The sequence below is a fragment of the Haemorhous mexicanus genome, chromosome 1, assembly GCF_027477595.1.
Source record: "Haemorhous mexicanus isolate bHaeMex1 chromosome 1, bHaeMex1.pri, whole genome shotgun sequence".
Taxonomy (NCBI): domain Eukaryota; kingdom Metazoa; phylum Chordata; class Aves; order Passeriformes; family Fringillidae; genus Haemorhous; species Haemorhous mexicanus.
In genome coordinates, this window is record NC_082341.1 from 104,138,807 (window position 1) to 104,165,796 (window position 26,990).

Sequence of the window (26,990 nt, forward strand, 5' to 3'; positions counted from 1 at the left end):
CACAAATCTCTTGATTTGACCTATGCAAATTACTTTGATAACAGTGGCAGATTAATCACTGGGATTATACCAATATAAGAAGATTGTGGTCTTCTCCCTTTCCTTGGGCTGGTATGTACAGACAGGGAATAGAAAAGTCTCTTAATTGATAGAAACACTGATAAAAATTCTTTTGAGCTGAATCGGGTACCCTGTTAACATAAGAATTTTCAGACAAAACCCAAAACTTCAATTTGGCTCACTTTATCCTGCATCTTTATTTCTTGATTTGACCTTTTATTCTCCCATTTACTTTTTAATGACTAGGTATTATATGAGAAATGCTAGGCAAACTAGGATGTTGACACCATTCCGCTCTTTTCCACTGCCTTTTATATAGCTGAAGTTTTACCACTCAACATAAATCCAGCTGTGCTACCATTTACAGAACTAACAAAAGATCACTCTGCAAATGATGTCAATTAATTATGATTCTCATGAGTAAATTGCATCTGTTGTATTTTCTGAATATCTTTTGTTCTATGCAAATCAGTAAATGTTTAAAACCAGTTACGCCTGTTAAAAAGCGATACTGGTTATATGGTGAGTATGTTAAACCAAATGCTTCCATAAACTGCACTGCCTATCTCTTAAATATTGCATTTGATGCATGTCAAACTTTCTTTTTCTTTTACTGTATTTTCTTATATCTGTCTGGAGGCAGCTTGATATAGAAACAGTGTCTAAATTGATAATCCCAATCTAAAGGTGTTTTTGTGCTAATGATACAAAATGCTGTTCTTGAATATTAACTGTTCCTGTTCACAGAAATCAGGGCGGAGGGGAATTTTGAAGCTTATATGCACGTATCTTTTGCCACGATGCATTGAATGGAAAATAAGGGTAACAGAAAGAAGACATACCTAGCAGTGTCAAGACACAAGCCAATATGGCTATCAGGGCTCCAGTGCTAAGTCCTGCAGGCAAGATATATGCTTCTGCATTGCATGTCTGAGCAATACCATCTGCATCACAATCACAGACCCTGATGGTGAGAGTATTAGTGCTACTAAGTGAAGGTGATCCACTGTCCACTATGAATATTGGCAAGTAGAAAACAGACTGTTCCTGTCTTCGAAACCCATTTCTTTTGGTTAATACTGTCGCAGTATTATCTAGATAAAGGAATAAAAAGACAAATTATAAAATATGTGACTTTTCTGAAACACAAGCTCATAAATACTATAACCTTTATAAAAACATTGATTTTATTTCAACAAGTTTACTTTTCCCAGTCATATACTTTTGAACCTGCAAAGGTAAGATCAACTGAGAAATCACATACAACTAAACAAGAAGATTTTTATTTTCAACAAAAGAATATTTCAAAAAAGCAGAGTCCATTTGCTTTTTAGCCAAGCTTACATTTTAACACCTGGATAGATAGCTGAGGATGAGATAATTGTAAAAAGAAGAAAAATACCCTTCAGTGATCAGATTAGGTATCTAAATACATGCTTCCAGTTAATTTTCAAGCATCTATTTCAACTATTTACAGCTATAGATATCACATTAATGGAAGCAATGACCATATTAATAGGAGAATAGATTCTGAAGATCAATGAAATATTTTTTGAAGGCAAAAAAAAATCCCATCCATGCACAAACAAGGTAATTGTGCATGCAACAAAGAAATGCTGTTGTTCTCAAACTCTTCTGAGATTCAAGATGGCTATTATAATCAGTCTAAAATGTATAGATCGACAGTGGTCTGAGTTGTGCGATTAAAAGGCCTGTGTGTTCAAGAAGATATGAGAAAAACTCATGTGTACAACACAGATTGAGAGCTCCTGAGAGGTAGGGGGTTACATCTCCCAGCATGTATAGAAATGTTCATTCAGTTGGTTTATCTATCTATCTGCCTAGCTATCTATCCATAGACAGACATATAAAGTTATCTTACTGCATCACCTATTATGATCTATCTGGCAAAATGTGCAAACACCTCTTTATATAATATCACATGAGAGATGCATAAAAGTAGCTAATGTTGAATGAGGCAGCTGCTGCTGTGTCTTGTACCTCCACTGATATTCCAGGCATTACAAAAGTCTAGTATTACTTTTATTAAGTTATAAGTTCTCTAGAAGAGGGTCTCTTTTCATTAACTACTTTACAGTGTTCATGATGTCAGATTTCTGAACAGTCCTATTCTAATGCACTTTTATTATTTTGATTGTATTACTATTAGAGTCTTCAGTTTAAACTGCAAGCTGTTCATATGAAGAAAATTAAGCATTTCATTAACTACATGTAAGGTAAGGCAATAAAGACCTGCATGAAAGAACTTTATTAGGTCGCACATTATGCTTACTGAATATTATTCAAAGTCTGCCTGTACAAACTGTGTCCTTCAATGTCCATATGTTTGTTTTTCTTGTTTTACTAATAGGATGACTTTGTAGCTCTGGCTAAGTACTGATCCATAAAAGAGCAGTGCAAGAGCAATACCCTGTCTATTTAGTTCTGTTTGCTACAGCTAATAGCTAAACTGCCTGACACGTGCCCAGCTGCTGTACTGTGCAGTGCAGCTAATGAGGGCAGTAATTAGAGTGTGTTCTCAGATATTTTAACTAACAGAAATGGGATGTCAGTGGGAGTCTTTGAGGAAACAGTCATGAGAAGTCTGTGCAAATATTATAGGCAGCTTTCATTATCAAAAGCATTCTTCAAAAGGGGATATACTTAGTTACTGAAAAGATGTGTTTTTCTAAAAACCAAACAAAAACCCCAGAAATCACAAAACATCTCCATCTATTGTGCACTCATTTTTTATGCCCTGAGTTATATTAATAAGACATGAATTCCTGGACATTTTTCAGACACTGCCCCAAGGTAAAATATCATTTAGATAAAAACCTATAAATACATGCAAAAATGTGAAGAGTGAGTGATGGGAAAAAAAAAGTAAATATTTAAAGATTTGATGCTGCTCTGCTTGGCTCAAGGCTTTAAATGACTCAAGCTACAGCTTAATTCCTTTGACAAATAGTCTACAGATAAAATTATTTGGCAGGCTGATTGTAGTCTATATCCTTACCAGAACAGAAGTTTATGTAGGTCATAATAAGCATGCTGCATTGAAAATGGAAGGGGCTATTGATGAATATTTACCAAATCAAAATTTCCTTACCTTTGTTGTCCTGCAATGTAAAATTGTGGTTATTTGCTGCCTCTGCTGTTAAACTGAAGTAGAACTGATGGCCATTTGGTGGGTCATCCTTATCAATTGCACTAATTTTCTGGATCACCTGTTTTGAGATACATCAGGGTTTCATTGAAGCATACATACGTGTACATTACATAACCCCTCTGTTTCCTACCAAAATATCAACCCTCCCTCAAGTTCTAATAATTCTGAATTTTAGATTTCTAATCTCCTAAGCATGCAGAGACTGTTAATGAGTGACTCAACTCTTTACATGTACCAAATTTATTGGCCAAAGCAATGATCTGCAGGCTCTAGGAGAAAGTTAGCTCCTGTCATTTGCCAGAGCTTGGAGTAATAAACTACACAGCAGTGGAAGAAGTGTGCCTTCTGGATGGCTCTTAGTGTAGTTATCAGTGGCTGCAACCAATGTTGTAAACCTTCACAAGGAAACCGTGATGTTTTTGAGCATTCAAATTCATGTACTTTTTTTTTTTAAATATAATGGAAAACAGAAAGGCACATTATATTAATATTGTTTTCTCAAATTTCATTACTAATAGTTTTTTGCTTCATTTTCTAAATTTCTCTCAAAATCAACCTCTAAAGAAATTGTCACCACTGCTTAAAATCCACAAAAATTGGAAACTCCAATTCTCTGGTCCAGTTCTGATCAGAGCACAGGGAAAACAGAAAGGTACAACAATAAAAGCATGCATAGTCTGTGTTTCTGATGAACACAAGCTATCATAGTGGGGTGTTGTCAGAATTTAAATTATGAGGTGATTTTGAAATCTGCAATAAACATGTACCACTGGAAGGACAATACACTGTGAGAAGGCACAAAAGCACAAAGTCTTCCTGGAAATATGTGGGATCTTTGCAGGTGCAACATCTACAAGTTTTCTGGAAGTGGGAGGAGAGACTGAGAAAGTACATGTATTTGGTGAGGTCTTCCAAAGTAGAGAGGAAAAGGCCAAATATGAGGGACACCAAGGACAAACAACAAGCAATAGATTTAGTTAAATCTAGGACTACTTGGAAGATATTTGTGTAGTTGAAAACATGGGAAAAAAAAATAGGAAACTTCCCCATCGTGCAAATGTCCATACTTTCTAGGGGGATTAAAAGTGTGTGCTCATTTTCAGAATAGTGGACATTTAGTCTCAGAATGACCTTTGTATTACTGCTTCCCACTTCCCACAAAAATTAGGAGAAAGTATGCATTCTCATTCAAAAATAGGTGAGTTAAGTAAAATGTATCAGTTATACAAGTAAGAAAGCCAGAGATTTTGCCACAAATTTCAACCAATATTTTTTATACCCGGATCTTTCCTAGTGTTTGCTTGTACTGCTCATCAGAGCCTCATTCCTACTGTTATAAGAGGATTTTTCTTAAAGCTGGAAGGCTTTCATAAGCAATGGCTGATCATCTGGTAAAAATAAACATAAAACCTATCAAGAAATACCTGGCCAGCCTGAGCATTTTCACAGACAGTTGTCTCATACTCCATGGCAAACTCAGGGGCATTGTCATTGATGTCAAGGATTGTGATGGCTACATAGCCTCTCCCAATCTGTGCTGGATTCTCTACAGGAAAAAGTCCAATAAAACAATTAAGAGGAGATCCTTGCAAGTTATTCTGAAGGTCATTATCTTTTTTTATTTGCATTCTTCTTTTGGATATGCATCATATTATAATTCCTCCCTCAAATCAATTATAAGTCCTCCCTCAAATACAAAGGAAGCTCTTGTCTTGATCTTCTGGACCAACATTTAGGTACTCCATCTGCTTCAATTAATCTAAGATTAACTCTCGGAATAAATTGGAAATCTTACTCACTAATCACAGCATTGAATCAAATCACATGGAAGGATAAAAGCAAGATGGTGTAAAATCATCACCAAGCTAGCCAGAACATCACCATTCATACTGAAAATAGCATGATTATTATAGATTAAACATTTTTTTTTTCTGTACTTTAGATAGATCAGTCTATTGAGAAGTCAAAACCAGAATTTTATCAGCTATGTGTAAGAGAAAAAAAGAGAAGGCTGCATTCTGAAGCAAATCCCAAAGTATTTAAAGTGCACACACAAGTAAGTACTTCAATACTGTCATTAAAATGGTGAACAACTTAAATATGAATCACATCCTAAACTGGTACACATCTCTAGCTAAACTATGAGTATGTTCATTGTCCAATGTCATACTTTAACCCTATAACAATAATTATATTTTGGAGTAAGCACAGGGATATCAATGAGTGCACTACTTATTTTGCTTCTCTTTCAGAGCAGGGAAAAGAGTTTCTATAATCCTTTTTTACCAAAAATGATGATATTAATGTTACAGCAGGACAAAATAAAAAAAATTTACAAAACTTCAAACATGTATTTATTTTTTTAGAGTGTATTGCAGCCACATTTTAATAAATATTTTAAGCATCCAAATGTTAATCACAAGGTGTGGGATTTTTGGCCGTTTTTTATATCACATGTGAAATGCCAGAGAAGCAAGCCTTTTCAACACCAAATTTTTCCTCTGCTGAACTAAGCTTATTGAAAACCAAGCAGACTATAAATTAAAGCAGCAATTTATAAAATAAATTACTATAAAGACTATAAAGTAAAGCAGTAACTATAAATTAAAGCAGTACATGTTTTTACTTGTGCTCCTAGACTCTCATTTGTTTCAGGTATGCCCCTTGTCTACCTCATCAGTTTTGCTACCATCCAGGAAAAATTTTGTTTTCTATTTTGTGGTTCTTTAGACCAAAATACTACTCATGATAACAGAAGATAGATTCATAGAAACACTAAATAATAAATCTTAACTTTCAGGTTGAATGTTAAATTAAGCTCACTGAAATCAAGAAGTGATGATTTTCACAATAGCAAGCCAGAGAACTGATAACTTTTTATTATCACAGCCCAACAGAGTAGTAATAAAGATGATATTTGAAGATATAAATTCTTCAAATATAAAAGCACTTTACAAAATGTATTCAAAGCAGAATAAGTTTATGTTTGAACCTGCATTAGAAGAATTCTTGTATCTATTTGAAGCATTACATTCTTTAACACTTTTTATCTTACACTAGAAAAAGATACCAAATACAAAATAACTTCTACAGTGGTATCTTAGAGTCAGGAAAATGAAACCACATTAGCATTCACATCCCCTTTTCTTTCTGGCTTCTAAGAATGCTGAGTTTGACCGATAGCAATCAACTCTGAGTGCCCTCACTGAGATGGGGTAACCACTCTCCCCTATGTTCCATATCACCTTTCCTGTAATGGCATTTAGTGTGAGACTGCTGACTTAACATATTTCATCTTCCTTTGTATTTGTCTTTCAGAAGATAAAGGAATACACAAGGTGTGAAGCAAATGAAAGAGCAAACACCTAAACTGTTGTATTTTTATATTTTTATCATATAGATTTCTTTTGCATTAAGCAGTATGTTATTTTTATCTGCCACACTTTGCAGCTGCCAGGATTTCTCTAAGTGAAGCTCATCAAAACCAAGCCTGAAGCTTTACATACAAACTGTCGATAAAAAACCTCCTATGGATACTTACGACTTTCCATGGCCAAAACCGTGATATTATGAACAGCATTAGTTTCCCTGTCCAAAGATTTGGCAGTTGTAATGACTCCACTGTTGGCATCAATATTGAAATACCTCTCCAGATCTGTGTTTCGATCTATTGAATACCTAGGTAAAGGATGAAAGAAACTTTTCATTTACAGCTCATTTACAGCTTGTAAAAATATTTCACTGATTTCTTATTACAGGGAAAGCACTTCCACTGTTTCTTTAGTTTGAGCATTGCTCAGTCCAGTTTTCCTGGGGCACTGAGAGAGGCAAAGGCACTTGCAAACGTGAGAGAATTACACAGTGACTTGTGCTGACAGCGGTGGGCTACACTCCCACAGTGTCATCTTAAGCAAGGTTATAGGTATTCCTCTGTCTTTTCTTTCTTCCTCTATGCTGTAAAACAAGCTCAGGAATTAATCAAATACCATCCTCCTGAGAGCCAGCAAAGGAGAAGGTGAGTTGGAATTTGCTACAAGGCTGTACCAGCCGGGCACTGATCCCATGGGGCTGGCAGTCTGAGTGCAGAGCTTTCTATCACCAGCTCTTGAGCTGGTGAGTCACCCAGAGCTGCAGGGGAAAGGGGAAAAAGGAAAGATGATGCAGCCTAGGGTCAAGGGATTGCATGTCATCACTGTCAGCTCACAGTGCTTTACTGTCATTAAACAAACACAGGCTCATGGCCTGAACTCTTTGACTTAACACATCTTTACCTCCTAATTTGTTTTAGGAAGAGGAGCTCCTTAGGAGCTCCTCAGCAAACTGAAAATAGCATATGAGAAAAGGTCAAAACACCTGTGGGTGATTTTCTTATACCCCTTTTGAGAGTAAGGGACAGCTCATTAGGCAGATTCAGATTTACAACTGGAGTATTTTTGACATTAGATTTATAATTGAGTCAGATTCTTGCACTCTCATTTAGGTCGAGTATGTACTCCAGGGCACTTCCCTACACTCAGGATGCAATAAAATGTCTGAACCAGATCAAGTGTGATCATTGCAATTACTGACACACTGATGATATATTAGATTATTGATATAATATAAAACAAATTCTTTGAACAACATGGAAAGAAAGACTTTTGCAAGACAATTAAAAAATGTGACTTCCTAGACACAATAATCTTATGAAACTGGTTTTTTTTGTTCTATGTTGTAATATACATCTTCTTTACTGTGTTACTGTTTTTATCTTTGCCTCCTAACTGTATAATCCAAATGCAGAGCCTTGTTACATAATTAGAATTGTTTACCTGTATTATGTCACAGTGAGAGAGAGAATAACGAGTTGTAAAAACAACAGTAAAAGCAGTTTTTGTGGATTACTGCTTTTCCTCTTTCACTTTCGCTTTTCTTCTTTCATTTTGTCTTAACTGTAGGCCATTTTTCACTTTATTTCTTGCCATCACTGTTGTTTATTTGGTCAGCAGTGTTCTACAGCTGCTTTGAGGCTGGCAAGTTTTCCCATGAGACTATACCTGTCACCTCTGCTAGGTAGTCAATCTTGGCAGGCCTCACAGCTGAGATTCAATCTCCTGCCAGATTTCCCTTAGAAATCCTTAGATTTCCCAGTTATTAAGACTATCATTATGCAACTTGAAGAGTGAAAGGAGAAAGAGGAGATAGAGAGGAGAGAAAGACAAAAAGGAAAAAAGCAGTAAAGGAGGGAGACAAGGAGGGAGAGGGAGAATAGGGGCAGAAACGCAAACAAGTTATATAAATTGGATGATCTCCTTACCAAACAAGGAGAAAAATAATTCTGTGCATAAGAACCAAGCAGTTTCCCTTATTTATAAGCATTGTATCCATACTCAAATTCTAAAGAAAATATTTTAAATATATTTAATCCTTTAATTCCTCACAGCCATAGCCCTTGAAAATCTTTGAGCTGCAGGAGTTTTAAATCCTTTATTAAAGCTAGTTCAAATATCAATAGTTCTCTGGTCCTTACAAGATAACCCCTTATTTTCAAAACACTAATTATTTTCCCTAGTTCTTGGTATTGTCAAGGTTATGTGTCTGATCTTGTAATTTCAACATTTTCTGAGTTGTAAAAAATCTAGATTTTAATCAATATCAATATAATCCAATGTTTGGAAGTTGGAATACTTATTTATAGATTAATAGTTTAAACTCCTTAAACAGATCATGAAAAGTTTTATGCATTAATCCTCTTTAGCACATTCCAGTTTTAGGTGAATCTGTCTCTGATGTATCAGAGCATATGTAGAACAGCTTTAAATTATATTATCTTTCAGTACCTTTGGCCATGTACATAGCAGGTTCACAAGCACATTTATAAATTCTCACTACTTTTCTTTTTTCCTCTCCCTCAAATTCTAAGAGACTTTGAAGCAGAAAGAATCTTCAAGATGTTAGCAGGTGATATAATCATTTTTTATGCTGAAATTGTAAAAATTAACCAGATCAAGGCCAATAAACTCATCTTTTTGTTTACAAGGAGTCAAAACCACTCTGAGCATGGCCTGCATAAACGGAATGTGTTTAAGCTTATTCTAAATGATTCTGGTAACCAGATATTATACACCAGATGCTAACATTAGTGCCAGAAAATACTGCCACAGCAAAGATAAATTTCACAAGTAAATCCATGCCAAACATTCATCTAGGACTTGTTTATACATGATAGGAATCAGCTATTTTGAATATGTTGCAAGTATATAACGAAAGAACACTTGCATCACCTCTAGGAGTGAAACATATGCTTTACTTTTGCAAAAGATCTCTGCTTTAGAAATTACACTTGAATCCCAAGTTCATTTTCAATGCATGAAAGGAAAGACTTAACATTACCAAAACAAACACCCAGAAAGATATTTCCTGTGTATGCCCTAAGTGAGCAATAAAAACAAATGAAACTGAGCACTAACTTTTGATTGTGTATGAGTTCCTCCCCCTGCAGGTGTTTAAATTCACTGAGTTTCTAGGTTATAGCCATTACTCTCTAGATCCTTTGCATGTTCCTTTGAGAATTAATATTACTACTCTGCATAAGTAAAATAACAAGTAGCTCATTACTGGTGTAGCTAAGGTGGTGAGTCTTTGCCCTTGAGCTCCGACCTTAGCTACAGGCAAACATAAGTTTGAGAATTTGTGTTCTTCTATGGTTTCTTAATGATTTTGGACATTTTATTGTGGAAGGTTTGAAGGTTTTTCAGACACTGACTACAAAGGAAGAGGGTCTTGACAGTTTATGAATTTCCAGTGATCATACCTCTTCCCATTCAAATGGAAGATATTTGGCTGCAGCAAAATTTACAAAACCAAAAGCCTTTAACCATCCTGACTAGAACAGGATGCATCTCATCCTGTCCACTTTTCTCATGCAAAGAGTTTTTATGAATGCTTCCATGTGGGAATTTATGTCCTATTACATTTTGATTTCTAGTGCACACAGACTATAAATCATTATTCAAGCACACATGTATAGTATAGATATAATTTTTGATACTGGTTGATTCAAGAGAACATAACTTGCTATAGACAATAACAGACTCTTCCTAAGCTTAGAGAGTAATAAATATGAGCAATATTTTTAGGTGATTTCTTCCCTTTGGGATTTTAAAATGGTATCTTCTCTTTGTTTCACAGATATTTCAACTTTTTTTTTTTTCCATAGATTCTGTAGTTCAGGTTATAAAGGTTAAACCATGCAAACTCATAGAACATCTGAATCTCCCTCTGCAAGGGAATAAAGCTTATTAATGACTTCCAGTGTAACCAAAGCCCCTCCCACCACAAGATGAACAACCTCAATGCAAAGGTCGAATAAATTATTAAGAACTCTTGCAATTACCTGACAGGACTATTTGATGCATCAGGATCATGGGCTGCTACAGTTCCAATGATAGTGCCAACCTTTGCTGCTTCAGACACCACCATGGAGTACAGACGTGAGGTAAACACGGGCGGCTCATCGACGTCCTCTACAATTATCTTCACTGTGGTCATATCACTGAAGGGCCCCAGACTCAGGAAACGAGGGTCAACATGCATATTGGCTGCTTCTATCCTCAAGGTATAGCTTGTCTTAGCTTCAAAATCCAGCTCCTATATACAAGCAAAATTTTTTGGAAATTTTATTATTCAGTGATGTCGATGCAAAACTGTTTTGCTTAAAACTTTCAGCGAGTATAAAATGAAAATACCTTCATTTTATACTTACTTCAGTGTACCTTCATTTATACTTCAGTATACCTTCATTTTATACTTACTTCAGTGTACTGTTTGTATACAACCATCACTTTTGATGACAGACCACAGTTCATGGTTAATTTTTTAGCTTTCTCAAAACACTATTTGCAGCGTCTCACTAGTGAATATTCTGTGATGACTTAAGCAATAAAGATAGTTCTACCTTGTGAGTGAAACAAATTTATAAGAAAATTGCAAAACTTTCTGTAACTTCTGTGAGGACCAGATTCTCACTGATTATTTCACTATTGTGAATTAATACTTAGGTTTGTCTTACTAATACTTTATCTAAGCTCCTGGCAAATACCATGTAACATACTAGCCAGATATAAGAATTCAATATAATCTTTACAGGTTACTTAAAGGTGAAAACGCCTCATTCAGAAAATTGTGTTGGGATTCTTTTCTGTTTTAAATTTCTTTTGAAATTATTGGTTTTTGCATAGTATTTGGATTGAATAAATAATCTTTTCTCCAAGCTTTTACAAATTTGTGTAGAAAATGCGACAATGACTTAAATTACACACTTTATATCAAAATATTTTGTGCTGAGATAAAGTTTGGAGATTGTTTTGGTTTGTTTTGCTTAAAAAGCAAAATACATGTAATTTTTATGCCTTCCTTCTGCTTTAATTTTCTTCAATGGAAATACAGTTTATTTTCAAATAAATACTGCATTAGAATCAAAAAGTACCCCCCACAACGAATGAGACATCTGTGATCTGAGGATATTCAGATTCTTTAGAATGAAGAAGATTCTATTTGAGGAAAGAATAATTTTAGCACAGAGGCCATTACTGAAATAAAACACCAAGTTAATATTAGAACCTTTTACCCTGTATCTATAATCTTAGTTTGTCAATTTGCACCAAACATCCCAGTAACTATTCCTTCTCAATTCCAAGTTTAATCATTAAAAAACAGCAGCAAAATACTGAAGCAGTTCTAAGGCTACAGTCTGGTTACTCAACTATATCTTCAAACTATAATTCCAAGTGTATAAAACAGATTAAAAAGGTTTTTCTGCAGTTCTGCTACTGAATACATCACAGGGATCTGAGATGTGCTTGCAAATTAATCCTCCAGCATCTGCAAAAAATTCCAATATTCACTGAGGAGCAGCAGAGGTGAAACACACATCTGTTGACGTACAAGGGCCCAAGTTCTCCATCCAGTTACAGTCGGATAAATCCCAAATGAGCATCTTAAAGTCAGCGATTATGTTGATGCGATAATACAGCTGCAAACAGTCTATATTCAAACATGATAAATGAACTGCAGCACAACACACACACAAAGGCACTGAACTTTTACAAGCTCTGTGTGGCAGCAGAAGGCTTCTCCAAATGGGAATGCTTGTGATCCTCATATTATGCAAGCACTTAACTTCTTGCATTGAATCAAAGCTGCAGTATCCACAGCTCTTGGAAAACAGATTGGCTGAAATAGAAAGTTTGTCTGGATACTGCTCCCTGTACTGGATACAACTGATCAGTATTCATTAACAAAGCATGTTTAATAGTTTTTTTTTTTTTCATTTTGGTTTTGTATTTACAGGACAATACATGTGTTATGAAACAACCTCATAGTCATAATGCAAATTCAATGTGATGTTGGAATGATGAAAATGCCTCAGAACCTTCATTCTGTGGTGATAACAACTAGGCAAGTGATATGACCAGATGAGCAGCAACGTTAAAGAGTGGACAAACTCTTAGGACATCTTAAGGCCTTACATTATCTAATAAAAGCAAACTATTAATTAAAAAATGATGACCTGAAAAACCAGCATAATAAATAAAGAAATGATAAGCCAAAAAATGTGAAAGGCAAAAGGCTAACATTTGTTGAACTAAAAAAAACAAAAACAAAACCAAAAAAAGTACTAAAACCAAAACTCCCCCTCAAAAAACAAAAACACCAATCCTTTTGCAAACAGTATATTTTCAGTCAGAATGTACAAAAGTATGTAGTGGAGAAAGGAAAGTTAATTTATCCTCATGTATCTGTTGAAATTGGGTGGTTGAGATTACAGTGATACCTAATCAAACACATGGAAATTTATCATGAGTCTGCAGAAAAGATAGCTTCTTCTGATACACTAATGTCAACAGCACAGTCCTTCAAAGTAAAAAGAATTATGAAATTTCTGATTTAATAGACAAAATTTATACCATATATGTAATTGGAAAACTTATATAAATTTTGTTTTAATAGGCTAGCGCAACAAAAAAAAATACTATTTAAATTAATTTCAAGACACTCCCATGTCTCTATATTGATTAAAGAAGACTACTTTAGATCTTTATTAACTGAAAACATAAAGAAGTGTTTTTTTCATATGAAAGTTTATCATGAAAGAGTGTTAGACTAGTAAGGAATTCACCAAAAATACACTCACGAGTAAAGTATTTCCTCATAGAAAAGGATGAAAAACTAACAGTGGTGTAGATACGTATTCTAAACAGTCTTACTTACTAAGTGCATGTTCAACCTTCTATAACATAGCTATGTACATCTGAGAAAACCACCATAAGGTCCTTAGCGTGGTTGTAGCAAAATTCTCCCAGGAAAGCTATCAGCTGGTGAATGCCTGCTTTTCACCAGTTGCTAGTAAGGGAATCTCAGTAACTGAAAGAAGTACAAATGTGCTCTTAGCAAAAAGAATCCTTCTGTAGGATTCCCTCAGATACATTCTGGTACCCAATGCTGCTAGCAGCATTCAAAATAGATAAGGATCCTTGTGATTAAAAATAAATAAATAAATTTTAAAAATTTAATCTAGGTACATATAAAGTAGAGACAGTGTTTAGAAGAGAGCAATTATGGATGGAAAAATGGATTTTACAGCATCAAGTGATTTTATTGCAGTGGCAATAATGTTATTTTCAGTTCTATCTAGCAGAGCCTGTCTTCTGTGGGGTGTGGCAATGTCTACAAAAGCAACAGTCATTACCCTCAATCTGCTGCTCTGAGATATACAACCTCAGATCCTGTAGGGAATACTGAGGTATCAATCAGAGTTTAAGGTAGAATATAATCTGGGAAAAACAAACAGAATATCTAAATATGATTAATGGGCAAGAGCTCTTGACCTGGAATAAATATTTCAACATTTCTTAGATAATATATTGAAGAAATTGCATGCTACACACACTCATGAGAGTCAGACAAAGTGACCTGAAAAGATTTTTTTTTTGTTTCTTCTTATCTAATTATCATTGGTGTCTGTTATACTGAGAGCATTGTTCAAATGGCTTTTGGATCATGCCTTCATTATTTCCTGCTATAACAAAAGCACAAAATTCCAGTGACAGAACACCAGGTTAACAGACTGCAAATTACTACATCAATGGTGAAGGTTAAATGGACAACATTTACTTCAGTCCTTCAGTACAGTGAATAGAGCTTAACAGCTTTATTAATATCTGTGCATTAGCATTATCTGATTCGATCCTGTGCAGGATCCATATCTTTCCTTTTGTGAGGTCTGTCTCTTTTTTTGTTCTTTTCCTTTTAAGGGGTAAGAATTTTATCCTCTCTGAAGGAAATTGCAAAACAAGTCTTCTATTTTAGAGAGGCTGGATATAAAGTCATAACTCACAGAAAGCCCATTTTTATAATGTTCATTTTTATTGCATGGTAACTTTGTAATAATGTACTTTTCAGAGGTGAAAATCCCATTTTTAAGCCCAGTTGAGGTTTTATATTGAAAACTGCAGTACATCAAACAAATGCACACAATCTCTCAAAGGAACCAGGGAAGCTTCAAGTTCTTACATTGTAAACTCTGATATTGAATTGAAAGAAAAATTTCTAGCTAAGAAAAAAAATAAATGTTAACAGTAATGGAAAGATAGCTTTTCACTCAAAAGCTTATGCATAAACCCTCTCCTTCCCCCACCCCCATTTTATAATTGCCAATATTGCTTTTTGAACGAACTCTGGTTTTAAAATAATCTCTTAGCAGTCAATTTCCATGAGAAAGTATGTTACAACAATATTTTTCCGTTTAGCATGCATACCAGTTAGTGATATTGTGTTGGGGCTGTGCATTGAGGGTTGAAATGAAGGCAAAGTGAGCAAGAACTCTGCCATGGGAAATCTTAATGCTTGCCACTTTCTGCAGTAAGACATTGCAACACTCACTCCACAGAGTATTTAGGGGTCTTTGGTCCTTTTTTCCCCCTCCCTTTAATCCACTAAAATCTCTCCATAGACTTCCAAATGGCTTGAACCATGTCTCATAAAATCTCAAAAAGTCACATATGATACATAAAATAAAAATATACCTTGCAGCCTTTTTTATTATTAAATTACCATAACTACTTTAAGTACCAAATATTTGATAAATGTGTAGGTGGATACAGAGCATCATGTTTTTATCTTTAAAAATTTTTCTGCTACGCTATTAATATTACTGAAGTCTAATTTTAGCCTGCAACTTTGTGGATAAAGTGAGATCATCTGTACCTAAATGATGCTTTTCTTAGTACACTATTTCTAGGAATAGTGGTTTGGAAATCAAAAGAAATAAGGGTTTGTGTATGTACAAACTTAGAAAGCAAAGCCAAGACTTCATTCATGTGAATTACAATTTGATTCTGTCAAAAATCAACATGAATCCACTTCAAAGATGTATATAGCTTTGCATGGACACTTCAGAATATGTCATATTAAGTGACTGAATCATCATTTGCTTCCATAAATGTTTCTTCAATTCTAAGATTTCTACTGCAGAGGAAAATCTGACACATTTTTTAAAACTCCAATATATGCAGAAAAAATACGCTTTTTCTCCAAACACCCTCACCACTGTGAAATTGAGTTATGCAAATGATCAGAGTCCTTGCTAACGGAGCATTGATAGCAGTATGTAACTTACAAATGAAACCACAGGAAGGAATTGATCCTACTCTACAGATGGAGAACTGAGTCACAGTGTGAACGAAGACAAAATTTTGAGATACTTCTAAGAAATATAAATGTCTGATTCCTTTTCATAAACTCTACAACTCTTTTTTTTTCTGAAAAGAGCACATAAGATGGATGTTTTCCTAAATCCAGCTTAAAGGCAACTTACACATCTAGTTTAGTTTTACTTTGGAATTGGCAGACCATGGCTTCAACCCGTGCACTCTTCACTGAGTTAAAAACTGGCCAGGCTCAGGGAGTTGGTAGTGAATGGAATTACATTCAGTTGCCATCCAACCACCAGTGGTGGTCCCCAGGGCTCAGTGTTCAGTCCAGTCCTGTTTATTATCTATAAATAATTTGGATAGGGGGATCGAGTGCACCTCAGTAAGTTACAGACAACACTAAGTTGGGTGGGAGCCTGGATCTGCTGGAGGCCAGGAAGGCTCTGCAGAGGCATCTGGACAGGCTGGATCAATGGGCTGAGGTCAGTTCAACAATGAAAGTGAAGGGTTCTGCACCTGAGTGACAACAACCCCTGCAGTGCTACAGGCTGGGGGCAGAGAGGCTGGAAAACTGCCCATCAGAAAAGAACCTGGGAATGCTGATCATGAGCCAGCGTGGGCCCATGTGCCTCAGAAGGCCAATGATGGGATCAAAACCAGTGTGTCCGGAGGGACAAGGGCAGTGACTGCCCCCCGTACTTGGCACGGGTGAGAACACACCTGGAGTCCTGTGTCCAGTTTTGGGCCTCCATTCAGGAGGTGCTGGAGCGCAGGAAGGGCAATGGAGATGAGGAATTGTCTGGACGATGAGTTGTGTAAGGAGTGAAGGAACTGGGGCTGTTTAGCCTGGAGAAAAGGAGGCTCAGAGAGAACATTATTTTCTACAACTACCTAAAAAGAGATTGTAGTGAGGTGGGGGTCAGCCTCTTCTCCCAGGTAACTAGGGATAGTACAAGACAACACAGTCACAAGATGTGACAGGTAAAGGCTCAGGCTGGACATCACAAAGACTGTTTTTCACTGAAAGGGTACTTAAGCCTAGAAACAGACTGCCCAGGGGATCATCATCCCTGGAAATGTTCAAGAAATAACTGGAAGTGCCACTATAGTTTAATGGTGGTGTTTGATCAAAGATTTGGCTTCATTAATTTGGAAGTCTCTTCCAACCTTAATGATGCTATCTTATGATTCTATTCTCTTCTATCCTGCTTTATTTTATTAATTGCCACAGAGACTGTGCTACAGTGCAGAGATTAGCCCAACTCACATTATTTGCAACATCAGAATTGCAGCGTGAACTGCTCCAAGCAGGATAAAAATAAGAAAGATTTTATTTTTCTTGTAAAAATAAGAAAGTGAGAACTTTTCATTTATTTGTTAGTATTATTTAACAAAAGAGAAGAAACTGAGTAAATAAAGAAGTAGGAACATTTCCACAGGGACTTGAAACTGCTAGGCAACAAATTGTATGAATATAGTAGGTTACAGGAAAAGATCCTTATTAGGATCTTTTCCTACCACTTTCCCACCCTTCATTTAAGCTGAGAATTTTACTTATGGGTCTCATTCACTTGTTTTTTATAACAACTTCTGAAGAAAGAGGAAAGACAAAGAAAAAGAAAGTCAAAGTTTGTCTTCTAGAATTTTTTATTTCCTATTTCAGGTAATGAAATGGCTGAAAAAAGCTTTAAATTGATTTACACACTTTTATATACCATTGTAGACACATGCTGGATACATGTTTTGCATATGAAATTCGTTAATGTATTACAGAAGAGAGTAGGCTATTTTTTTTAGTGCCAATTACCAAGTAAGTGGTTCAACACTGTTTTACTAGCTTCTGTCATTAGATGAAATAATAGCTTCTCTAATCATACAAAAAAAAAAAAAATCTATCCAAACATAACCTGCTGTCACTATGTAAGCCATAAATTAATGAACAAAATTAGCCCTTGTCCCAAATATTTTTAAAATGTTGTGTGTGAAGTTTTTTGTTTATTTCTTTTTTGTTTGATTGGTTTATTTGGGTCCAGGCTTTTTTGGTGGGGTGTGGTGTTTTTTTTTTGCTTCAAAGGAACTTAAGCAACGTCCTGAAATATGTGAACTACTTAACTCATTCATTTTATTTTGATTCAAGTATCCTAACTGGGATAAAATAAAATAAGGAGTGGTGAGTATCTGAAAGCCCATAGGGCTGCAAAAACTCTACAGTGATAGAAGCACACATGCTTCTTAATTGTGCTCCATAAGGTGCAGTACAATCCTACTCTTGACTCTTGGAAAGGACAAAGACCAAGTGGATAGAGACACAGAGAAAGCATTCTTCCCTTGTCTGCCTCCATGTGGTCAAGGGAGGAGTTACAGGAGTGCCAGGCTATTGCCAAAATGTTATTTTGAGCTGAGGTTTAGTCTAGTGGTTAATCTACACAGACATTAGGCACCAGGTAGCAACAGTACTAGTGTGCTCAGGAACACGTAATCCCTAGTCCTGCCATGGCTGCAAGAGCTATGAGCAGAACTACCTCTACTACTCAGAAAACTGCACTGCTCTCAAAGTGTTAGGAGAAAAATCCAGCCTGAATAAACTGTGCAAGCAAGAGAGATATCTGGGTTTATAGCAAGGCAGAAGAGTTATAAAGGAAGGAAGACACCCCATACATTTCAAAGAAAATCACTCTTAATAGTAAAACCAATTTTTTTTTCCACTGACTCGTGATGTTATGAAATCTTTGTTGCAGGGTACAGAGAAGAAATGTGTTCAAACAGGCATGGAAAACAAAAAACTAAACACACCCAAATCTGTTCACCAGTAATCTTGAGATACACCTAACCACATGACACATTTCTCATTCTAATATCATGGTACTTGGTGTCTCTCTGTTTCAAACAAGATCATTTTCCTGCAATTTTTGCTCGTCCCTGGGCATTTTTCTTTAATATTCCATAAAATGAATGCTGTGGAATAAAAATAAAAACGAACATAAAAATCCATTTTTACATGGTGAATTCTTAAATCTCACTTCTCTTCCTGCAGTTTTCTTTTCTTTCTTACAAAAGCTCTCTTTTTTTAAATTTAATGCTACTTATGTGTTAAAAGAAGTGTTAGTTTTGAGTGAGGAAGTCAACTTTCAAAGTTGCCTTGAAGTGGTTATCCTTCTAAAAACAGAATGCAAAATCCTCAGCTCGTGTGTGGAACTCGGATAACCAGGTGCCAAACTTTCTCCAACAACACCCAGCACAAAAATGAATGGAGAAGTGCCTTCAGCTGCTCAGTTACTGCCGGTGATTTTCATGCCCAGCCTGCTGAGCTTTATGTACAATTGCAGCAGAAGTAGGCAAAACTAAAGCACCCATTTGCATTTAGAACCAAAGCGTGCCTTTTCATAAGTCTTTGCCTTGGCATTTTACTGCCTGATGTGTACACTAACGTGACATCTGAGCATATCAGTCATCAGAAGTTGAAAAGGATAGGCATGCATTTTGAGGCTGAGCTGCTTCTCAATACCTCAGCTGATTTTAGGGCATGAAAAGGAGAAAGGTAATTGCACTCAGAGGAGTACAGAACATCATGTGCTGGACAGTAAAATTTTTAGGCAGATTTCAGGCTACAAACTTAATTTCTTCCCTGACTTCTTACTAACGTGCACATTATCATGCAGAGATAATCTGACTCCACAGTGATCTGGCAGACAAGGCTCAGTGACTGAAACCTACTTAACCTGCATCTGCAGTTATTAATAATGGTCTTTAATTCAATTTATTGTCCAGAAGACAGTGCAGTTGCCTAATATGTCCTGTACTTCAGTACCTCACTTCTATCCTAGACAACGTTCTCTACAAGGCTGGCAGGGAAGGTCTTTGAGCGCTGGGAAAAGCACAAGGTTCCCTGGAGTCAAAATGAAAAGCTAAGGATATCCTGAGGTTTGGGAGGTGGCCCTCAGTGTGGGAAATCACCTTTGGGTCTGTCAGGGTTTGGGTGAAGGGCAGTCAATTTTTCCCACAGCAGAATAGCGCTGTGCTTTGCATTGGTAGGTGGAAAGGTATTGACAACACGCCAGTTTTTGGCTACTGCCAAGCAGTGCTGGCACAGCATCACTGCTGTCTCTCCAACATTTCCCACACAGATGGGCAAGATCTTGGGAGGAAGCACAGCCAGAACAGTGGACCCAAACAGACCAAAGAGATATTCCATGCCACAGGATGTCTGCTATAAAACCTAAGAGAAAGGTGGGGGTTGGAGTGGGGGAGTGGGCATTACTTATTTACAATCTTTTCCTTCTGAAGCAGCTGCTATTTGAAATGAAGCTCTGCTTCCCAGGAAGCAGCCGGGTATTTCCATAAGGAATAAGATCTTCTGGTTTTTCGCTTTGCTTGGCATGCATGTGACCTTTAGTTTTGCTTTCAGAAACTGCTCTCATCTTAAACCAAAAGGTTTTCTCCACCTTATTTTCTCAAACTATCCTGCTGAAGGCGGGGTGATAGACTGGCTTGGTGGGCACCTTGCACTAGCCAAGGACTACCTACCACACAGAGGAACAGAAGTCAAAAATAGTAGGAAAATTAGAGAGAAGGTCTAACGCTGCAGAGAAAGAAGTCTGAATTCTTGAGTCAAAATACAGCAGAATGTAGGTATAAAAATTATTAGCAGATTAGACCATTTGATCGGGTCAAAAATTTGTACCCTTTTGATGTAGTCGAACAGCTATTCCATGGAGCACCTCTCTGGACAAATATTCAGTAGTGAAAAGTCCAGTTCAGCTCTCTAGCTAAAATTATTATAGAAATAACAAATGTCAATTATTTGGTCCACTGTATAGCACTGAAATCAGGATACTCCAGGAACAAATACCATGACTACAAAGCCATACTAAAAAAAAAATTAGAAATGAACTCACCAATTCTTATATTAGATCGCTGAATACCCTGACTGATTCAGTGTTGCTCATTGTGGCACTGGTAAATGTTTTCCCTCTAGCATAGGCACATTTCTCCCAAATCCTTGCCCAAAAACTTTAAATGAGCAAACTGAAGGAGCCACACTGAATTTGGCTGTTGAACAGAAAGACTACTAACTTTTCATCACTTGTATTTCAAATGTGCTAAGCAGAAGTACATTTTGTAAGAAGCCTAAGATGGATGTTTTTTCCTTGAAAAAAGATTCACATTACACATATTATGATCTTTCAAGGGTGAACATACTTCATTTGCTGTGACATCTATGGATGATTACCAGTTCTCAACAGGTGGTAAGGGCATCAGAGAGTTAGCCCATTGCTTTGCAACAACTCGCACTCTTAACTTCTTTCAAAGAGAAATATACCTGAAGATTTATATTGCTAGAAGAAGGAATTGATACACCAGAGAAGGGAAAAAAAACCCCAGCACAACAAGACAAAAAAGTGCCCCAGCCGATAGGTGAAGTTTACAAAGATTAAAGACTGTGTAGGGAAAAAAAAACCTGTTACGGAATAATACTAAGTACAAACATAGATCCTTGTTTGGAAACATATGTGGATGTATTCTGAAATGGCAAGTCATTCCCACATTTTAAGGATATCAAATTTCTGAGGAATCCATTCAGTGTAGGTAGCTGGGTTAGCAGCTGCAATGGGAGCTGCAGGCTGAGCTCTGGGTGAGAAGCCCAGGCCATGAAATACCATTCTTTGCCTAACAAAAGTCACAGGGACCTTGCCAAGCACTCACACATTAAGAGTAGGAAATTATACGAGAGATTCTTCCAAGGTGTTGTATTTCTTTTACTGTTAAAAAATTTAAACTTTCTTGAAAAATATTTGAGCACATTTTTTTGTTTTTAAAAGGGTAGTCAAAAAATGTGTTGCAACAACGTGAGAAAGCTTAGTTTTAATAATTTATATCAACATGATCTTTCAATTTCGTAATGCTTTCTAACCACACATGTAGAAATCTATGAAGAAAAAATACTTATTTAATTTTTTCAGGGTTTTTAAAATAATATTTTAAATAATACATGATCTTGTAAACCTACTACATTTACTGTTATAAAACTTTAAATTAATAATGTGTGCTTTCTGAATAGTATTACCTCAGCTAAAGACATCCAGATAATTATTTTTAAAGTTAATTTCAGAATCCAATTTTTATTCTGAGCTTCCATTTTTGCTGCAAAATATATTTTCACACTTTCTACCATTTATTACAAAGACAAATGAGCCTGAAGTGTAGATTCCCATTCAAATGCAAGGCTTTAAAATGTACACCTCACAAAAATACAGGTCTTGTCAAAGAACATGCAGAATATTTTTCAGCATAAGTCATTAAAAACCTCAAAATCACACAGTCAAGTCAAGATGAAATGTACCAATGGAAACATTTACAGCAGACAAGGCTCTTAGGAACAAAAGCTCATACTCTCATTACCTGCCCCTATCTTGAAGAGTTCCAAACAGAATCAGTGGGTAAAATCAGACTCACCTTCTGAATAGTTATGATTCCCTCCTGGGTGTCTTTGTCAACAGAAACTTTGAATACTCCCAAACCATCACCATCCACAATCTTGTACTCCATTTCAGCATTAGGTCCAATATCTGCATCTGCAGCTTTTATTCTGGCCACCACAGAAGCCACTGGCAAAGACTCTGGGACATTATACTGATATGATCCTGCAAAATTTAAAAATTTAATGAATTCAGAGTCTTCTGGGACTGAAAGCAAAAAAAAAAAAAAAAAAAATCTAGCTTTTTTAAATCTACATTCCTTCAAATCCTGTGCCTGAACATTTACTCAGGCTACAAGAAAATATTCTTCAGTTTTGAAACCAAATTGCCCTTTTTGCTAGGTTTTCTTTGTGAGAGACTATAAGTAAAACAAACATAACTTCTTCATATGACAAGAGAAGCACAAAGCAAAGATGCAAAAATAAAACTCAAGACTTAAATGCAAATCATGATGTGAGTTCCTGATAATGCAGTTTTACTTTGTTTACCAGAAAAGAGGAAAGAAAAGCAAGTAAATAAAATAATATCAATATAAAAATGTATTATTTTATAGTTTATATCTTGATTAGGCAGTTCACAATCTGAATATCACTAAAAATTAATATATTATTATTTCTTTAACAGAAAGTGCACCATTTTGAGAATTCTAGCTTTTTTTATTCAAGCAGAAAATGATATATATGCTGTCAAAAGGGTATCAGAGTGCATTCTGTAGCCAATAACACCCTCACCTTCAAAAACAACTTCAGTTATTCTAATATTATTTCAAGCAGTTGGTGGCTTGAAAGAACAGGAAATCTACTATGTACAGATCTATTTTTTTCCATTGTTGGAGGTGAGGCTGGAGCTGACATGAATATATATCCTTCACATTACTTTCTATGTTACCACGTTTTTGGTTTTTTTTGGTTTTTTTTTTTTTAACTAATAAAAAAGCACCCCAAACAGAACGCTATGAATAAACTGAGCTCTTCTGGTTTGAGCATACAAATGTGAGCTCCTTTCTTTAGGTTAGGATGAGAACCACCTTGGTCAAAGAAATCAAATGGAGGGAAGATGACTTCCCAGCTCTTTGGTATTTAACTCTTTAAGAAACACTGTAAGCACGTGACAATGCCGAAGGAATACAAAGAATTGAGGGTCAAATTAAAGAATTCTGAAGCCTAACTGGAAAGACCTAAACATCTATTAGGATATATTTTTTTGTTTATTTATTCACAGAGAGGAAGTAAAATCCATTAATAAATGTCCCTGGTGTATGCCATTTCAACCGATCTGGTATGCAGGAGGCAAAGAAAAACAATGCTTACTAAACAACAACAACAACAACAACAACAACATTAATAATAATAATAATGTAGTCTTTCAGTCAGTGTTTAACAAAGAACTTAACATAGAAAGTAAGCACTCTTTGTTTAGAAATAGCACAGTGTAAAGAAAACAGCAGCGTTTAGGAATAATATTGCAAGTCACCTATTCACAAAGTAACTTACTGCGTGGAAAGCGCGGCGGGTTGTCATTAACATCAGTCAGGGTGACAGTTACGGATGTAGTCCCTGACAACCCCCCGTTCTGCCCAACCATGTCCTTTGCTTGGATAACTAACAGGTACTGGTCCTTGGCTTCTCTGTCCATATTCGGAAGGGCAGTCTTGATAACACCTGCAGAAAGACAAGGTGTCAAGGATCACACAAGCAAAAATATGCTGCTGTAAAAGCTGAGTTTGCCTTTGAAAGGTAACAGCGGATTGCAGCAAGAGTGGAATGAATTAATTCCAACGCCAATATAACAGGGTTTGACTAGGAGTTGCACTGACATAAGCTTATTTTAAATAGTCACCAAACCCACTAATTTTTATTTACTGGGTAATGCAGTGCATGACAGTGTTATTCAAGTATCTTCTCCCTGAACCAGTCATCACAATGTCTTGGATAACACTTCCTTCCCTGGAAGATGTAATCTTCTGTATTTGATTACCCACTCTTTTAGAGCTAGAAAGAACAGAATATTCTGCATTCGTTTTTTAAATTCTAAGGTCAAGATTCATTTCACTATCTTTTGGATACCCATTCAAGGCATTAACTCTTACAAATACTGATAACATGCCACACTTTGCAGATATATGAAATTACCTTATTTTGCCATATATTGGCTTTACCAATATCTACTTCTAAAACATTAGTATATTTAAGAGATGTTTTTATTTAGCAATGAAATACTTAAATGTCTGAAGTAGTTTTTGTTATGTCCATTTGATGATCTGCATAATTAATTAATTTGTAATTAACTGACATGAAATGAAAACCAGAAGAAAATTCCATGTTTCATTCTTTCAGCTTTGCTGATATACATCAAAAAATAAATACGCCTTCTCAAAACAAGATGATTTTATGAATATTTCATGCCCAGAACATAATACAGCTGCTAACCCTGATTTCCGGAGAGGCAGCCGTTTGCTCCTAAAGCACTTAGTGTCAGCAGTAAAAGAAACATAAACAAACTAAATAAAGAAGAGGCACATTGGGACACGTATCTCTTCATCTGCTATTTGTTGAATGTTAGCTTAGAGTTTTATTTCTTTTTTCCCTTATGAATGTTGGACTTGCCATTAATCACTTTTGCGTTGAAACATTTATTTCACCCACAGACTGCCTGACACTATTTCACCCATTTTACAAGATGTGTAAAAATACAATTAATATACAATTTAATAGTGTTATTGTTTCTACCTTGTTTTTCCTGGCATGCTGGTTTTTCTGTCATATTTAAATTGCCAGGTAAAGTTACCCAATCATTTGGAAACAAACTGCCATGCACACAGGAAATCTGAGTATCACATCAAAGTGATGAAAATGTATGCAAACATTTCAGTCTGAATTCTTCAAGATTTTTATCTAGCAGAAACTACCATATTATTTTTCACTGGCTGCCTGCAGCCAACATCACAACATACATGGTACATAAGCTCACATGGAGAGGGAAAAAGAGAAACAGAGAGAAAACCACTATGAATCATACTCATTGGAGGGAAAAGGACAGTGCTATATATCCCTGCTGAGCATGGATCTGTTGCAATATGGATATAATTATAGTAGTTATTTCTGCAAATTTAGATGTTGCTAAATAGAGTGTGACTTTTTGGTCACAATATTGGGACTCAGGTCTGATTCACATCACAGATTGTTTATAATTAAAAGGGTGATATTTTTTCTCTTTTGTCTCAGCTTGGTTATATCCAAAAAGAAGATTATATCTCTTGTCCTTATAGGTGTAAGTGAAGGCTCGAGCACTAAATTGAAATGAGCAGAGCAAAAAACTACTTTCCTTCATTATGAAAAATATAGCAGAATGGGTAATATTTATTAAACTAATAGAAGATTAAATGTTGCATTTGGTTGTGGCTTAAAAATAATAATAAAATTTAAAGAAAATTATAAAAACAAAGTTTCACCAGCAATATGATTTAAAAGTGGCAGCACAATATTATATCTGAGAAGCATAAGAAGCATAGTGTTTTCTTCTTCAAATTAATAAAGAAGGGATTCATTTTCCACAACTAAACTTCACTTTGAAAAGTGGAATGGAGAGTAATTGAGCCTTAAATATTTTCTTATGGAACCTGGCTATGTGACATTTAGATATTTCTGAAATCTGATAAAATGTTCAACAAATTTTGAAACTTTCATTGATAAAATAGATGACAATGGCAGCAGACAAAGTAGCTGGTAGACTGAAAAGATACTAAATTCTATTCCAGCAAAGTCTATTTATTACATAGCTCAGACATGTGGCTTTCATAAATCTATTCTAAATAATAAGTGATTAAAATATCAACAAAATCCGAATGTATTCAATTAACAAAGAGGTCATATTAATAAGCTCCTAGCAAGTTTTAATGCACATTTTTCTCTTTTTCTCACCATTACTGCAAAGGTTTTATGTAAATTTACCTGTTTTGGGCTCCACAGAGAAGTAAGGCTGTCCTTGCAATATGCTGTAAACCACTCGAGCACTGTTGCCGTAGGTAGGGTCATCTGCATCAGTGGCTGTCACTTGAACCACAGAGGTACCTGTAAAATGTTTGAGGGACTGTTGCAAATGAAAGATAGAAAAATCTGAACTACACTTACTCTATATGCTTTGCCAGAACATATTTGGAACAGTGTGAAGTGGCTTTTCACAACTGCTCATCATTTCCATGCTGACTCTGTTTACTGTATCTATTTGTAAACTGATAGTATCAGCTACTACAGAATTCCATCTTCCCAAATAGTTACAAGCATTGACTCACAGCAGTAAAAAACATCTCACTCATTAGCTCCTCCTCTCCACCTCTGACTTTGCCTGGTGGAAGATATGTCAGCAAAATTTCAGTAATGATGGTGAAGCCTGAAGTCTTTTCGAGTATGAAATACAGTAGCAGTAGTTTTCCTTTTAAGAGAAGTCTGCTTGCTGAAATTGTAGTAACTCATAACAAATTCAAGCATACAAACATATGTTTTACTAATTTTGATAAATGTATACAAAATTATTGATAGCCTATAAAATTATTTATTGCTTCATAAAGAATTGGCTGAAGAGTTTCTTTCT

The 26,990-nt window shown here is 35.7% G+C and overlaps 1 protein-coding gene across 2 annotated transcripts in view; it reads right to left on the reverse strand.

The window, feature by feature from the left end:
• Positions 1-26,990, reverse strand: part of CDH7 (cadherin 7) — an 84,737-nt gene that overhangs the window by 10,557 nt on the left and 47,190 nt on the right. The window contains exons 4-11 of one of the 2 annotated variants that reach the window (XM_059857544.1): positions 26,351-26,470; positions 23,894-24,061; positions 22,378-22,565; positions 10,608-10,861; positions 6,774-6,910; positions 4,657-4,778; positions 3,173-3,290; positions 903-1,154 (exon numbers count right to left, since the gene is read on the reverse strand). In XM_059857544.1, coding sequence (XP_059713527.1) covers positions 903-1,154; positions 3,173-3,290; positions 4,657-4,778; positions 6,774-6,910; positions 10,608-10,861; positions 22,378-22,565; positions 23,894-24,061; positions 26,351-26,470 — 1,359 coding nt within the window. The remainder of the gene's footprint in view (positions 1-902; positions 1,155-3,172; positions 3,291-4,656; positions 4,779-6,773; positions 6,911-10,607; positions 10,862-22,377; positions 22,566-23,893; positions 24,062-26,350; positions 26,471-26,990) is intronic. The other variant, XM_059857553.1, reaches the window with a different exon arrangement.